This window comes from Thunnus maccoyii, chromosome 7 (assembly GCF_910596095.1).
Source record: "Thunnus maccoyii chromosome 7, fThuMac1.1, whole genome shotgun sequence".
In the NCBI taxonomy this organism is placed as follows: Eukaryota; Metazoa; Chordata; class Actinopteri; order Scombriformes; family Scombridae; genus Thunnus; species Thunnus maccoyii.
This window is the reverse complement of record NC_056539.1, coordinates 16420439-16437139: the sequence shown is the minus strand read 5'-3', so window position 1 is coordinate 16437139 and position 16701 is coordinate 16420439. Positions and strand designations below refer to the sequence as shown.

Sequence of the window (16701 nt, the reverse complement as noted above, 5' to 3'; positions counted from 1 at the left end):
GAAGGTAAAAAATGATCTCCAAATGTTAGTCCAAATGCTTCAACAACAACATTACTAATTAAGAATTCTTTAAGTAGCATTTTACAGTAAGGCACATGCATGTAAGAAATGTATTGGGATTTATAGTTCAGTACGTTAGTACATTCTGTGGACTGCTTGAGTATTAAAAAGCACTGTGAGGAGATTATAGGATAGAACAGGTTGAACTCCGACAAAAAAGTGTTTTCTGCTTGACATCTGTTCAGTGAGTAAATGATGTTTTGTTGATAAAAAATTATAATCCCCCACACATACAGAGAGCATTATGCATCTTTTGGATGAAAGAGGCTCAAAAGTCCATTGTTCCCCAGCCAGTCTGAGTGGTTTCAGACCGGCTAACCAGCCTAGCCTGTCGCTACTTCCTTTCTTTTTACCAAAATAACAGCAGCAGTCTGAGCGGAGGAAAAAAAAAAGTTGAGGAAAAAGGCAGAAGCCAGATTCTATACAATGAAGACGCACTGTTGCTCGGAGGCATTTGTTGAAGAGCAGCGACCCCTGTAGGATTACAGCGGTGGTACTACAGGGTGGCAGACTAAACCACTGGATTTTACAGTTTGTGTTATCCAAGACTATATAGTCTACCAGCGCAGGTGATATACACAGTAGGGATGTGCAGAGGGCCCAGTATTTGTATTTGCATCTGTATTTGTTGAGGCGGCAAAATTATTTATATTTGTATCTGTATTTGAATAAAAGTGGACAGAGGTTTAAAAATCCTGTTTTGTTTTGGGTTTTTTTGTTTTTTTTTAAGCTTTTAATTTTAGAAAATTAAAGTGTTACAATAAGTGTTCATGAATAAACTACCTTATGAGGGAGGTCCCCACACCGGGTCTTGAACTGGAGGCAGCATGAACTGTACAAGTGGCGTACCACAAAGGAAACAAAAGAAGAAGACAATGTCACGTTTAGCACGTACGTGCGTGTGTGTAGGTGTGCGCACACCTTCCGGTAAAAACAGAGCAGAGCAGGGGCAAAGAGGCAGAAAGACAGCAAACTGAGAAGATGCGGGTTCAAGGTGAGCACTGGCACGACAATATTGTTGGCAGCATGTCACGTGGTGTGTTGAAGTTAATTATTTTAATTTGTCGGGGGCGACACAAAAAACTTTGTAGAACTTGGCCTGCAGCCAACGACCGAGGTCTCTGTCTCATAACCCACTAATATTGTTTCTCCTATCAGTGTTTGATGTATGTATTATTAGGTAAGTTAAATGGCCAATCTCTTTATATCTCTAACAGCCAGACGTGATGATGTTAGTTTGGCCAAATGACTAGTGAATGTTCAAATGCTACCAGCGACTCAATAGATTACCGTTGTTTTTTGGGTTTATTTCTGGCTGGTGAGTGAAGCAAATCAACCAGCCACTTGCATATTTAACTAGCAGTTGGCTGGTGCTAATTTTGTGCCCTGTGTGTATGGTTCTTGTGTTTCAGTATATAAATGATTTGATCCTCTGTCACTGCTTGTCTTACAGTCAGAACAACTCAGCAACTACATCTGGCCCCCTTCCTTCCCTGAGTCGCCAGGGAAGGAAGGGGGCCAGATGTAAAGGCATTTCTTTATGAAACAACCTAAAAGTCAAGTGAGTTCAACAAACTTTCAGAATTGTTTAGGATGATTTCATTATCACATAGCATTGGCAAAGAATGTCTGCAGTTACTCTGAGCCTCATTCATCCTAATTACAAAACTGAAATAGATGATGAATAACTGTCCAAAATAACATGTGCATACCTGATGATGCCTGTAGATGCACAAGTGAGTGAAAACAGATGTGAAATCTCAACATGAACTAACGGAACTTTCACTTCGTGTGTCTTTATCTAGGCTATGTGTGCCTAAGTGATACATTGCCTGTGGTAAAGATAGTTGTGTTTATTTTAATCATGTGAGTCACATATCCATATCCAGTGTACACACGTTTCTCTGTCCTAGGATGAACATAATTGTACGGGAAAGTCCGCTTTCTTTATCTCACTGTTATGCATCTGCTGCTGTAATTAATTTAGGAGGATCAGCATGTAGTCACAGGACACAGCAAGGAGGAGAGGACAGAGACAGAGGTGAGCTACCAAGTAAAATATCATCCTTAAGAGAAATTAAAACAGTAATCTCATTAACCCTTGATGTCTTCTGTCAGTGTTTTTTTGCAGTGCAGTTAATGTTAAATTTAACAGTTTTTGACACTCATCCTTTTTATTATTTCAGTTGCAGATTGATGCTTTTTGATGTCATATTTTTATTGAAATAAAATAAAGCAAATAATAAAAATGTAATTGAAGTGGAGTGTCACATAGCAAGATTCAACATTAGTTATGCTGGAAAAATACTTTGACAATTGATTTACAGTTCTCTTTTTATTGAAACGTTAATGTATGATAAATATACTTAAATATATGATATATTAAAGTTAGAAGAATAATTTCGGGCTTATTTTAACAACTAAAAGTCTGTAACTTCAGTGTCACACACAGTGAGGGAACTTTGACAGCTTCACAGTCTTCTGCTTTGAATCTGTACTCAGATGTACAAAAGCTGATATACCAGCCACAGATACCACCACAGGCTTTTGAAGTGCTGCTAATATACAACTATGGAAGCAAATAATTGCAGTAATAATTTGAATTAATTCAGCAATTGAATACTACATTTTGAAATTGTGTCACTACTTAATACTTTAATATTGTTAAATACCACTGAATTTATTGCACTTTGAAAACCACCTTTCTGAATTTATGTGGTCTGAATTTCACTTTGTGAAATTCTCAATAGTTACTTTCAAGTTGTTCAATTTCAAAAACTTTATTTCCAGTGTATATTTTAGGGTTCTGAAATTCAGATTCAAAATTCACCTCCCTAATATTCAAAAGCTTTATTGAAGTTGCTCGATTAGCTCAAATCCACTTGGTGAAATTCAGATGCTAAAATTCAGATCTGAACATCAGGGATGGATGGCACATGAATTCTCTATCTGAATATGAGGACCCTAAAATAAATATGTATGGGAAATAAAGTTTTTGCACAACTTGAAAGTGACTATTGAGAATTTCACAAAGTGAAGATTCAAAAAGATGGTTTTCAAAGTCAAATGTTTCAGTGAAATAAATTCCGTGGTATTTAAATTTCAACATCAAGTATTCAGTAATGATTAAATGTGTGTGTATATATATATATATAAAATACTGTATTGGCCCGAATGTAAGATGACCCTGATTATGAGACGACCCCCCTTTTCAAGTCTCATTTTTGGAAAAAGATTTACAATTTGGATTAAATTACTGTTATTTGCCTTTCACTTGAAAATCTTTTATTGCACTTACAGTAATGTAACGGGTGTAGTTGTCAACTGGAGTACTTCACCTGGTTCACTGTCTCTCCTTTGCCATGCTGAGCTCCGTGTGTGTGGAGCACTCAGCTCCGCCCACCATGAATCAAAGGGGAGGAGTCTCAGCGCAACCATAAATGACAGCAAAATGCAGTAGAGGCTATGTTCATTCGTGTTATTTACCTAATTTATGTGCAGGCTAGTCGGCTCGCTTCAATCAGGAGGGGAGTGCTGGTTTTACAGATTTTTAGGACCATCTGTTGTTGTGAATGTATATTGATATTTACAAGTCTAGACCCCGAGTATAAGACAACCTCACTTTTTTCAGACGAATTTCCAGGGGAAAAAACCTTATATTCTTATATTCAGACCAATACTATGCGTGTGTGTGTGTGTGTGTGTGTGTGTGTGTGTGTGTGTGTGTGTGTGTGTGTGTGTGTGTGTGTGTGTGTGTCTGGGTCATTCACTGTCCCTCAGGTTGTGGCATGTTGATACATATTGGGCAGCAAGCTGCAGCTAGCTGTTGGCCTATTTAATTTTTACTCTTAGTAAAAAGGACTTGTGATTTGACAGCAGTCTGAACTTTTGTAAAGTTTGTTTCCTTGTATAGGTTTGTTTTTGTAAGAGTAAAGACCTCCCTCAATATTCAAAGTAATTGTAAATTGTGGTAATGGAATAAATTAATTTTAGGGTGAATTACATTCAGCAATATATTTTGATTTGAAGCCAATATATTACATCTGCACCCAATACCATTCTGAAATCCCCAAGGTGTTTTCTAATAGTATCAGAAAAGAGAATACAAATATCACACTCAGAGAAGACATGACAGATATTAAATTGACCCTTGTAACAAATTGTCCCAGATTATTGTGAATTTCCTAATGTGGAACAGTTCAGGCTGAAATCTGGGACACTCACTGGGAGGCTGAAAGGTCTAAATCACCTTAATTCATACAATAAAAACTCCTCTGGTCAGTAAGTGCATGCCCACATTTGGTCAGTAATTACAATGTTTTTGCTGTTACAGGTAGTATAGTAATGTATTATGTATTAATATTAGTAATGATATAATTTTCAACCTGCCTATAAGTTAAAATTAAGCATTACAAGATTAAGACTGTAAAGGTAATGAAAGACCAAAGGATTGTCTTATTTTAATGTGCAGAGTTGTGCAAGGATGATCATTTGCTCTGTTAATGTGTGCTTGTCCTTGAGAGAAGGAATGTGTTTTAGGAGGCCCACTCCTCTCTTTCCATTCTGGCTCAGGCTCAGATAAGGTAACATCTTGGGTCTTGGAGTAAACAGCACAGGTTCAAGGGTCAAAGGCCACATATAGTTTAGGGCTCTTGCCTTCCTGTATCCTTGGGAGATGTGGCTTATCTAGTATACGTGGGTATGTAAATGTACACCTTGTGGCTGTTTGCCATTGGCTGTAATCCATAAGTTTGTATGATTTGACCAATCGGTGATCATTTTTTTGTCTCTGAAGACTATAAGAAGGTTTGGCTTTGTATAGCGCGACAGGGGAATAATCCGCTTTGTGTGAGTTCTGTCTCCTTATTGATCAATAATAATTCCATTAATCTTCAGATCACCCTGTGTCTGTGCTTTTATTTCTGTGTTTGCGTCCAGTGTTTTAGCAGCAATTCCATGACAAGACCCCCAAATAACTATTGGTATTACACATTTATTGTACCATGCTGACTGAAATAAAAAATTAAAACATGTTTTAACCATTTTATGGCATATTTTGAGGCATGAATATATCATAAACACAATCTGATAACAATCAGCAACATTGCCTCATTTACAACAGTTTTATATCATTAACATTAAATAGTCATAATCCTTTGTCTGACCTTTGACTGGACTTCACAGCAAGTACTTCCTGTTGCATCGCCCCCAATCTATGGCATCACATGTGTGGAGTCATGTGATTTTGATTACTCCAGGTTTAATTTGACAGCTGTCCTAATCATTAGCTTTTGGTTGAAAAATAGGTAGATGCATTTGATCTTAGTGTCTCACATTACACTAATTCACCCTACATCTACAATTCAATTTACAAAGAATTGTAAACTGAGGTTTATTCAAATGTACGTTTCATCATGTTATGTATGCCAACATGATTACAGCTCACCAAAGAAAAAAAACAAAACATTTCATCATTTCAGTGAGATTTTCACCACAGCACCTTCCAGCGGTCTCACAGTGAAGCTGCATGTTTTCTTTATTTCCAGGAAAATTACTGTAATGCTGCTTTGTGGCCACCAGATGTTGACTGCTCCACTCCAAGTAAATTAGGCAACTCCAAACACTGTAAGTCTAGACTTGAGCAACCACATTTTTTGTTTTTGTTTGTTTCTTTTGTTCAGGCTTCATGGGTCAATAGTACCACAATTAAACCATTTCTCTTATAAATTATCCTTAACTTCCATCTGATTATTTTTTTACTCAGCACATTTAAATGATATAATCCTTGTATTACACAATATCAATACTTATAACTGTGAGCCCACAACATACAGTGGGAGTTGATGTCAGAAGGCCACAACAGGAAGGGAGGTAGTTACCCACAATGTTTAAAGTTCCACTTATCAATATTTTGTATATCAACAGTGAATTAAATGGCCATGTATGGCAATGTGAAAGTTGTAGCAGTGCACTGCTGCTGCATGTGTAGGTCGGTGATTGCTTGCTGATATATTGAGCTGAACACCATTACTCTTCCTGTGTGTTTGTCAGCTTGTTGTGAAGTTCTGCCCTTAAATGGAAAAAAAATGAATGCAGCTTTAAAGGGCTGAATTATACTCAGCTACCAGCTGCTGCAATGCATAGGCTGAATCTTTTAAGAGCGTTGAATGTGTGACCGCACCCTAATACGACGTGACGTGAAGGCAGGTGTTTTCAGTCTCTCGTTAAAAGGCTGACACCCTAGTGTCATGTCATTGTTTGGGTGTGTGATTTAAAAAAAAAAAAAAAAAAGCAAAGTTTCAAACTGACAGAGAACAGTACAGCAGTTTTTTTGACCTGTTTGTGATTAAGTGTAGTTTTGTATTTTAATGGTGGACCAGTGAAACTTCACATAGGTCTACATGTTTAAAAGATGCCCCCAAGTGACTCACACTTACATTCACTCAATTTAAAGCCAGTTTCTCTAGGCGCTTGTACCTAAGTTGCTTCCACCAAAGCTGAATACTGTATCCAATACCAAAGTGCCTGGAGATGTAATTTCTGCAATGCACGCTTGATATTAGGGTTTAGGAATATTTTTTGACCTGTGCCACAGTAGATGACGCTATTTTCTGCCCTTCCAACCTTTGGCCCTATCCGCAAAACTTGCGAAAAACGTGAAAGGTCCTCTATAGAGCCAGTGTTTGGTTTGTCCGTTCTGGGCTACTGTAGAAATATGGCGGTGCAACATGGTGGGCTCTGTGGAAGAGGACCTGCTTCCTATGTAGATATAAAGGGCTCATTCTAAGGTAATGAAAACACGATTCTTAGTTTCAGGTGATTATACATTAATGAAAACATACTTATTAATAGTATATTCCATTTCTGCCAAGTCTGGCATCCGCTAGATGCCACTAAATTCTACACACTGCACCTTTAGCAAGCCATGAGGTCTCTTTTGCAGGTTTTCTGAGTCCTTTATGCACATTTTTTCAAGTCTGAAATGCTGACATCTTTGCTGTATAATTCAGAGGAAGTCAGAAATCATTAAAACAACAAAGGAAGCTGGCAAGAACACATTTCCATGTATATAGATGTATACATGCATATGTGCATGTATACAGAGTAGCAGGATGGTGTCTACTGTAGTTCTTTGCTCTGTAAAGGTTCATGATCATGTTGATTCTTTCATCTGATTTGATCTCACATTAATGGTAACATACTGGAAAAGGAGCAGTAAACATAAAACAACATTTTATTAAACTGAATATCAAATATGAGCCTTGTACTTGCACTATAGCTACAGAAATGCCTCTGTCCAGATATCGAGATTTCACAAAAACCTGTTTGATTTCCTCATGAGGGCAAAGAATAAGGCATCTCTGTGCGGTGGTGCATGTTGACATGTGTTTCCTGTTACACATATACAGAAATGCAGGACAGTTTAATTGGAAACTAAATCCAGTGACTCAGTGCATGTGACTGCCACTGCAGCCCCCTGCAGCACTGAACAGGATAAACCGATGTAACAGATAGTGATGAGAGTCTTTTGTTGGATATCACAGGACAAACAATAATATCAATGGACTGGCTTGAGGGCACAAGTGCAACCTTGTTTAAAGTCACTAACAGTAACAGTTTACAGGGCTGGCTCAGCTTACTGGTGAAAAAAAAAGCCATGGTTTAAAATACGCACGTTGTGGTTTTAGTGATGTCTGAAGTTATATTTTCAGTCAGGGCGTTCCAACAGTTGTGGGTGTTGTTTAACACCTCAGGTTGCAGCAACTTGTTTTGTATTTTTCTTTCCTTTTTTCTGATTTCACAACAGTCTCACCTCAGTATTTGATTACATAGATAGAATAACATCTATCCTATATCAACATTTTTAACCTGTGCTATATTAATGCATGTCTGCTTTTTTTTTAATATCTCAAGATCTCAACACTGAAAAGGAGAAGTGGTGTTAGAAATTAGCTACTTTGGTTTCATGTGGGAGGCTTATTGTTGTCATGCCTCATTACATTAACACAAAATGTAGGTCAAACGTCTAGTAGTTCTGTCACCTTTGCATTTCTTCTGTCTTTACATGCACAACCTTGTCTTGTTCTTGAATGGAGACACTGTACAAACTGTTGAAAACAGAAACAATATTGTGATGATGAACATACTGTAGATGGAAGATGACATGTAATACCCACTTGCACATTTTTTTCAGCATTTTTTATTAGCATGAAAAACAATATATTCTAGAGAAACCTTTGGGGATTTTTTAGGGTTTTGTTTGACCTTATTTCAGACCGCATCAGCGTGCAGTTAAAACGTTTGATAAATGATAATTATAGTGCAATGATCCAATTAGAGCCCACTTTGCTGAAAGCTTGAAATATATAATCATAGCTTCTTGAAAACTCCACACTGAAGTACAAATGTGTCCAGCTACCAGTTCTGGCTTTACTCATATTTGTAAAGTGGTTTCATGATTTTTGGGTGCTTGCAAGATGCTTGGGCCTTGTTTGCTAGTACTCAGTATGTTATGTGTTATGGTTAACTTCAAAGTGGTCTAGACCTCAGTGCCACTGCCTGTCATATTGCACATGGTCAGGGTCTGCTGGTGCATGATGCAAGGCTCTCTTATCTTAAGTGTGTCATGCATGGCGTCAATAAGAGCGTAGAGTGAATATAATGTGACTGGGGCCTATAGCCAAATCAACAACCACAGATGTGTGATGAGATGTGTGAAACTCTATCTGCAGGGAGGGGCACTTTTCCATCTGTTCCTGTTTTTGTCTTTACTTTCTGAGAAATATTGAGAAAAAATATATTCTAATTTGAGGCTTTTGTAGTAATCCATTGGCTTGGCTCCATGGTCTTATAAGTGCAAGTGAGTTCTTGCCACATATCCTTGAAAACACTGAGTCATTTTAGGTTTGAAAACATATACAACTGACCTAGTATGACACATGTTTTGAAAGAACCCTTCCCGCATAAGTTGTCATAGGGTAGCTTGAGCAATACCATATGATGTGCAGTAGTAGTAAAATTTGTGATGTCTCAGGAAAACATGATCTTGATGCACCACAAAAGTGATGGAAAATTGTTTGTCGATTAAATGAAAATTGAGCTCCTGAAATAAGCAGTAGGTTGTTTTACAACAATTTTTGACCCCTTAGACTGTGAAATTTTAGAATTCACAGTTGTTTTGTCTGTTTGCAAGTAGATGGAAGTGATGTCAATATCTGTTGCATAGTGTGTGTGTTTGTGCGTATATATGTGTGTGTGTTTTGGGTGTGGTGCCACCTAACCTTCCTTGGCTTACTTCCCCATCAAGTACGTGCAGCAAAAATCAGTAGTCAGCGACTAGATCTTCTCACATACTCAGCATCACCGCCAGCAGGCAGAGTAAGTACCCTCCACTGCACAGAATTCACTTCACTTTACGGCTCTGACAATTAAATGTGATGGATTTCATCCACTTATTATAGGATAAAATTAGAATAAAATTATAATTTATTTGATTTTTAAAACGGGTTCACAGATTATACAGATTATGCCATATGACTCTTGTCTCATGTCTGCATGCCATATGACTTCTCATATGGCAAATTGATATATAATTAATGCTTTTGCTCACACTGTATTTCATATAAAACAATATAAACTTTGAAAGTGTTTTAGATTAATTTGGATTAATTAATTTTGATTCTCAATCTCACTGAAAACATTTTCAGAGGAAAAAGAAAAATACTAATCTGATTATATGTTATATGTTTGTGCTATTTGCTATTTGCTATTATAGAACAGTATTTCAGTTTCTGCTGTTTGGGAATTTTAGGACAGTATTTTCCAACATCATTTTATGAAACAATGTGTGTATATGATTTAAATGCCCTCTGCAGCTGCTCTCTCATCCTGTGTTAACCACAGAAAGGTTGGGTGTTGTGACACACAAGGGAGGCATTTAAATGAAGCCTTTTAAACTGATTAAAGCACCGTAGTAAGGAAGCACACGCTATAGTTATGAGAGTGAGTGGAGTTTGCTTTTATTGGTTTGATTTATATCGTTTGATTTTGAAATTGTTCTTATTTTTCTATTTTTTTCAGGTGTGTATTGTCCACAGGCAGAGCTTCTGTGGTTAGAGTGTAGTGATAGCCTGTTTGATTGCAGGAGTTTCACACTAATTCCCTCGTAGCTCATACCAGCTTGGTTCAGCCTGTTCCCACCCACAGCCTTGATCTTGATCTTGACCAGCCGTTGCTATGAATGTCTTCTCCTCCTTCACGTCCTCCTCCTCCTGCCCCCAATTGTACCACTTACCCAGTTACCCCAGCAACGCCACCATTTCAAATGCCACCGCTACAGCCACTGGAATCAGCAATGTGATCTTGCGCCATTACAACCACACTGGCCGCCTGCAGAACAGGACCATCTCAAACACCCAGAACCACATCAGTGTCACCATGGCGGTCTTCCTCTTCTTCAGTGTTTTCATCATCCTGGAGAATTTCCTGATGTTGGTGGCCGTCATCTCCCGCATCTGCCACAGCCGGCGCTGGGTTTACGTCTGCATCGCCAACATCACACTCAGTGACCTCCTAACCGGCACTGCCTACCTGGTCAACATCTGTATGTCTGGCAACCAGACGTTCCGCCTCAGCCCCGCACTTTGGCTGTTCAGAGAGGGCCTGCTGTTTGTAGCTCTGGCAGCATCCATATTCAGTTTATTGCTAATTGCTGTAGAGCGTTACACCACTATGATGAAGCCACTGAACCAGAAATCATCCAGTAAGTCCTACTATAGGATCTATGGCTTGGTGGTACTCTGCTGGGTTTTTGCGCTGGTGATTGGCTTCCTCCCATTGCTGGGCTGGAACTGTGTGTGCAGCTTGGATGGGTGCTCCACCCTCCTCCCTCTTTACTCCAAAACCTACATCTTTTTCTCTCTTATCATCTTCTTCCTCATCCTCTTGGCTATCGCCGTGCTCTATGGTGCCATCTACTGCCATGTACACCAGAGTGCACAGCTGGCCCCCAAGCGCAGTCGTAAGCGCTCTTTGGCTCTGCTTAAAACTGTGATCACCATTGTTGGGGTCTTTATGCTTTGCTGGGGGCCATTATTCCTGCTGCTACTGGTGGATTTTTTCTGCGTCTCCCGCCAGTGTGCACTGCTGTTCAGCGCAGATTTTTTCATCACCCTGGCAGTCTTAAACTCTGGCCTGAACCCCATCATCTACGCCCTGGGCAGCAGTGATATGAGGAAGGCTTTCGCTGAGCTCCTGTGTTGCTGCTGCGTGAAGGCCGGCCTCTGTAACCCAGACATATTCACATCGAAGGATACCAGCAGCACCTCCGAGAGCAGGCGCGACAGTCTAAGAAACAGTTTTAACAAGGTCAGGAATCTGAGTGTGGCCTCCCCGCCATCAACCCCAGGCAAAACTCACAAGGCAAATAGAAAATCTAGGCTGAGCTCCACCACCACCTGCCTGTCAGTTTCAAGTGGTTAGACCACAACCTGCACCCCACCCAAGTAAACAGGACCTGTGTGCAGTGATACACATCTAACCGTTTCCTCTGAGTTTTGTTTTGAATGTTCAACGGCTTGCCATCAGACACTTGCACTGATGATTAGACACTGTCCGAAAACCCCAAAGATATGAATTTATCTTTAAGTTTTCCATTTTGTCACAAATTGCAAGATTTTTTTTTTTTGACATTCCTCCTCTATATGCCTTTTATGCACTTATTGTATTGCTCTGTTGTTGCACTGTACTTATAACTATTAAACAGCCAAATGTAGTCAAAAAATATTTTTATTGTATGTTTATATTACATGTATGTAACAATTGCCACAGAAATGTAGCCTATAACCTGCAGAAAATTGAAGATATATATATGTATGAGTATTGCATTATGTTGTGACATTTTGTATTAAGGTTGATGTTGTACTGTGTGACAACTGATGGAAATATAAATAAAGTTTATTTTGCTTTACATATCAGTGTATGTTCTATTCATTAAGTAAAGTATACTTCCCCTGCTTTCCTCTGGAGGGAGACATATCATCGAAGCCTTGACTGACTCCTGCAGAAGGATCAGATGACTCAAAATGCTTTAGTTTTTATCCCTGCCTGAAAATAAACATTACAGTCATCTCTGCACAAATGCTGAATAGCCTCATAAATTAATCTGATCTGATTTTAAATATCCCACCGTGTTAAATATCTCTGCCAAAAACAAGGTCCCCAGTCATTCATTAGTTTAGAGGAGGCTTTGTTAAACACTCATGCAAGTGCATATGGTACAAAATATAGTTTTTACTGTACTTTTAAAGGTGTGTTCTTTGTTGGACCTAAAACACTCCTCAAAATGCCTTCTTCAGGCTGCTCTCGCCTCTCTGCTTTTCTGACAGGATGACTGATTGAAGTTCAGTGCAGAGGAGGTGAGGGCTGGGACTGCAGCCCCAAGGGCACACACAGCCAGGCCTAATTGATAAATTCATTATGACTGTCTGGCAGGGCAGATAGATAAGGTTTAGCAGATAGTATGCACCCGTAAGTTGTACAGGCTACTGTACTGTACTTCAGCATACTGCATACTGGATCAACTTGTTTTGTCTTGACTCTAGAGGGTATTTTCACAAAGTAAAACCAATGATTTTAGTTTCCAGTGTCAGAGTATGAAAACTGTGCTTGTCTGGTAGTTTCACTGTTCTATTTCATGAAACAGTTGATACTGCAATAGATTATAGCCAGATTTGAAAGTTCCCACTTTCAGTGTAATGTAACTCTCTTAAGTATCTATTCTCACACAGGGGTAGTGGCACAGCTTTCACATTTATTTGAATGAGAAAGCTCTGAAAACTTGGTTACATAAGTATTTTTTAATATAAAATTAAGTTTCATTATAAGACAAGCAATAATTAAAGAGTTTAGCAGTCACAAACTCAGCTAATTTGCTTCATCGGGTGGTGCAGTTTTAATCAGATGTGAAAGGGGCAGCACAAGCAAACAACCACACAATTGTCATCAGATAGGATTCAAATGTTGCTGAATCCTGATTGGTGCTCACAAGTACATGACATCATCATTTTCCAACTAACTCCAGCCCACATTACAGAGAAAATAAAAGAAATACAGAAAACTGTCATGTAAAATAATAAAACATTTTCAGACTTTAGAAGAAACATGTGTCTTCATGTTGCACACCATTGCTTAGAGTAAGAAGCTGATTGAGGAAAAAATGGTTTTCAGGTCCTTTATCCATGACAGGCCAAACTTAAACCTGCTTAAAAAAACAATAAAACAATTGTGAGTCATTCTGAAAATGACTGACTGAAAGAAGATTATTACAAATGACAGTGCATAGATCATTCTACTAATGTGTGTGTGTGTGTTTGTGCGTGTGTACATGTACGTGTGCCTGAATGAGTCATGTTCACAAACCCATGCTGACAATAAAAGAGATTAAGGAAGATGGCAATGTGGCAAGAATATCTTTAATCCCTTTTTCTCAGCCAGAATTAGCAGAATATTGCTCTAAATGCCTCAAAGTGTCCCTGTAGACTTGAATGCTGAAGCCTCATCCTCTCTTCCAGTTAGCCTCTGTTCCACTGGCCTCCCCAGGATGTGTATCTTAAAAAGCTCAGTCATGATACTGGGATTTTCTGTCCATAGTCTAATGAGTACTTACTTACTAATGCACTAGCTGGTAGACTGTTATTGCAGCACTTTGTCATTTTAGCAAAGAGAACAGTCAGTATCTTGTTAAACAATAAATCCCACAAGTCTTAGTGATAAACATGCTCTCATGTGATTTATTCTGACAAAACAATAGTCTCTTATCTTTGTTAAATTAAATGTGGAAACCCTGATATTGTGTTTTGTTTTTTCAGGAAGAACAATGAAAAAAAATTACACATGAGCAATAGAAGAAAGAGAAAAAGAATCTTATCCAGAAGTAAGATCTTTAATATACTATATATGTATGCAAGGAATAAAAAATCTATTTGTTCATCAGTTATTATCAAGACTACGAGTCCACAGCCATGCTCGCAGCTCTGTGAGGTTGAACTGGCAGCGGTGTACTTTGATGTTTTTCTGGTATAATTTTTATCATCTTAGTTTAGCATGTTAGAATGCTAACATTTGCTAACAAGCACTAAACACAAAGAACAAGTAAAACTGATGTGAATGTCATTAGATTGGCAGGTATTTGGTCATAAACCAGTGTATTGGACAAACAGATATTTGTACCTGATGATAGCACTAGATTACAGGTTGTTGTTTTTTTCTTTCAGTTTTTACGTTGAGTTATTTCACCGAAAGAGTGAAAACGTCGGCCTGCTGGTGCCACTAGAAGAAAAGCATTCTTTCTAATGACGTGTGTGAGCTGCACAGGCTCGTTGGTGATGACTGGAAGAAGGAAATGAGGCGTTGAGCTGAGAAAGTATGAATTCTGCTTTTATCCTTTTACCTGACACTGCCGCCCACACAGCAGTTGAGGTGATTGTGCTGTGCCATAACAGCAGATCACACATTGAAATATGCAGACACACACACACACACACACACACACACACACACACACACACACACACATTTATTAATCATTATGTGCATTTAACAGGGACGCAACTTGGAACTGAGCACATATACAGTACCAGTAAAAAGTTTGGACACACCCTCCCATTACTTGAATGAGAAAGTGTCAAACTTTTGACTGGTACTGTAAATACGTACTCTAATGTCATAATGCAAATGTATATGCATAACCTACAGGCCCTATGTACACAAACATGCCCATAAACATACCGTACATACTCCATCCATTCTCTGCAGTCATTTATGAGGTTTCTCAGAAGTAAGGATTTCTGCAGCCGGCTCCCCTCGAAATCTTTTCCTGTTTTTTTGTGGCTGAGGAGGCAAACAAGTCAATGCTGGTTGTGTGTTTGTGTGTGTGAGTGTGAGTTCTCTCTTCCCCTCGCATGAATTCCTGCATCTTTACAGTTAAGAGTAGGGGATAAGCCTCCCTCATCCTTGGTTCTGGCATGGCTCCAGGCCTGGTGCCTGATGAAAAAGCAACAGCAAATTCCAGGCTTTATTAGCTCTGGGCTCAGAGACATTTGTCGTATCATATTTGACACGTCATGAGCTGATCACCACTCCGCTGTCTGGGTCTCTGTTTTCAGGTACCTTGGTACGCACATTGCTAAATATCTCTCCTGGACTACCAACACCACTGCAGTAGTCAAGAAGGCACAGCAGTGACTCCACTTCCTGAGAATCCTCAGGAAACCAAACCTGCAAGAGAAGCTGCTGGTGTTCTTCCACTGCTGCTCCATCGAGAGTGTGTTTATATACTGTATCTCTGCGTGGTAGGCAGAGCAGGAGAGCGGCGGCCAGGAGAGTCCTTCAGAGGGTCATCAGTACCGCTCAGAAGATCATGAGCTGCTCACTGCCCTCCATGGAGGACTTTTTCAGATCTCCTTGCCTCAGTAGACCCATCCCACCCTGGACATCATGTGTTTGACCTGCTGCTCACTGGTAGACGCTTCAGGTCCATCAAATTATGGACAAATAGACTTAAGAACAGCTTCTACCCCAGAGCCATACGAGAACTGAACACTGCCAAACACTGACACTGACTGTCTGGGACCTGTGTGACTATCAGTACTACAATACTTACAGTTACATTTATAGTAAACTGCACAGATGTCTACATGCCAGCTGCACCTTTGTATGTATATAGTCCTAACTGACATATTTATATATAGGGCCACTGCAATTCAGCAAAAGTGCAATATCTCAGCTGCTAACAATCATTCTTTTTTTATCATATTGTTGTTTATCTTATTGTTTTATAGATTACAGCAAATGTATATATTTTATTTATATATTTAGCTAGTTTGAACTCTTTTCTATTTTTGATTTTCTATTTTGTGTGACTGTGCAAAAAAGTACTCTGCAATGACAATAAAGGAATTCTCCTCTATTTACGTTGCTCTCTCTTTCTCCTTCTCCCCTTACAACAACTAGGCCTTTTCTCTGCTCTAAATGAGGTAGATGGGTTAATGATGGTTGCGTGCAGACGTGGCTATGCCCTCAATAATTACCTTGCTGGCTTTGCCTCCAGGTGTTCAGCAGACAGCTAATGATGTACTGTCTAAGGAGAGGGGAAGGCAGCGGGTGAGGCTTAGAGACACTACACCTACACCGGAGAGAGAAAGTGTGATACGTTGCCATCAGCACTGCGACAACTTGGTGGCACGTGTGCTGCAAAATGCAACGTCGCCTTGCCAAGGAAAAAAAAAAAAAGTCAAAGATGTTAAAACCTCTGAATGAATCAGCATGGATAAGTTATGTTTTTGTTCTAAGCCCGTTTAAAAACAATATTCAGTTTTGTCAGCGTTTCATCTGTTGAAGGAAAATTAATTATTCACAACCTGGGTTTCATTCTTTTTATTTTTGTTCGTCATTCCAATATCAGTTATGATGCTTTACAAAAGACGCCACATGGCATCTCTGGCAGATGAGGCACACCTCACGTAGACTTGAAGGATGGTTTTAAAAAGGTTTGTAGCTCATTCTTTCAAGAAGGACGGCAGTCAACATGCTTTCATGGAAGTTTCAATGTGACCCAGTTTCATGTAGAAGAAAAAACACATC

At 39.1% G+C, this 16701-nt stretch overlaps 1 protein-coding gene across 11 annotated transcripts; it reads left to right on the top strand.

Moving 5' to 3' along the window:
- The first annotated feature begins 912 nt into the window (after nucleotides 1–912).
- On the top strand, nucleotides 913–15995 carry s1pr4 (sphingosine-1-phosphate receptor 4). 11 transcript variants are annotated; one of them, XM_042417420.1, is made up of 7 exons: nucleotides 930–1054; nucleotides 1514–1621; nucleotides 1866–1926; nucleotides 2048–2101; nucleotides 5607–5685; nucleotides 9368–9438; nucleotides 10141–12028. In XM_042417420.1, the coding sequence occupies exon 7, from the start codon at nucleotides 10297–10299 to the stop codon at nucleotides 11539–11541; it is 1245 nt and encodes a 414-aa protein (XP_042273354.1). In that variant the 5' UTR covers nucleotides 930–1054; nucleotides 1514–1621; nucleotides 1866–1926; nucleotides 2048–2101; nucleotides 5607–5685; nucleotides 9368–9438; nucleotides 10141–10296; the 3' UTR covers nucleotides 11542–12028. The 11 variants fall into 11 exon arrangements, 7 of the variants coding, with proteins under 7 accessions (XP_042273354.1, XP_042273352.1, XP_042273350.1 ...); XM_042417418.1 differs by lacking the exon at nucleotides 1866–1926; XR_006097102.1 differs by lacking the exons at nucleotides 1514–1621; nucleotides 1866–1926; nucleotides 9368–9438; nucleotides 10141–12028 and adding exons at nucleotides 14334–14482; nucleotides 15225–15995 and having other exon boundaries at nucleotides 918–1054.
- The last annotated feature ends 706 nt before the right edge of the window (nucleotides 15996–16701 follow it).

What these genes read in the sequence shown, in the direction of transcription:
- s1pr4 (XM_042417421.1), top strand. Translation starts at nt 10,297, where the DNA reads ATGAATGTCTTCTCCTCCTTCACGTCCTCCTCCTCCTGCCCCCAATTG.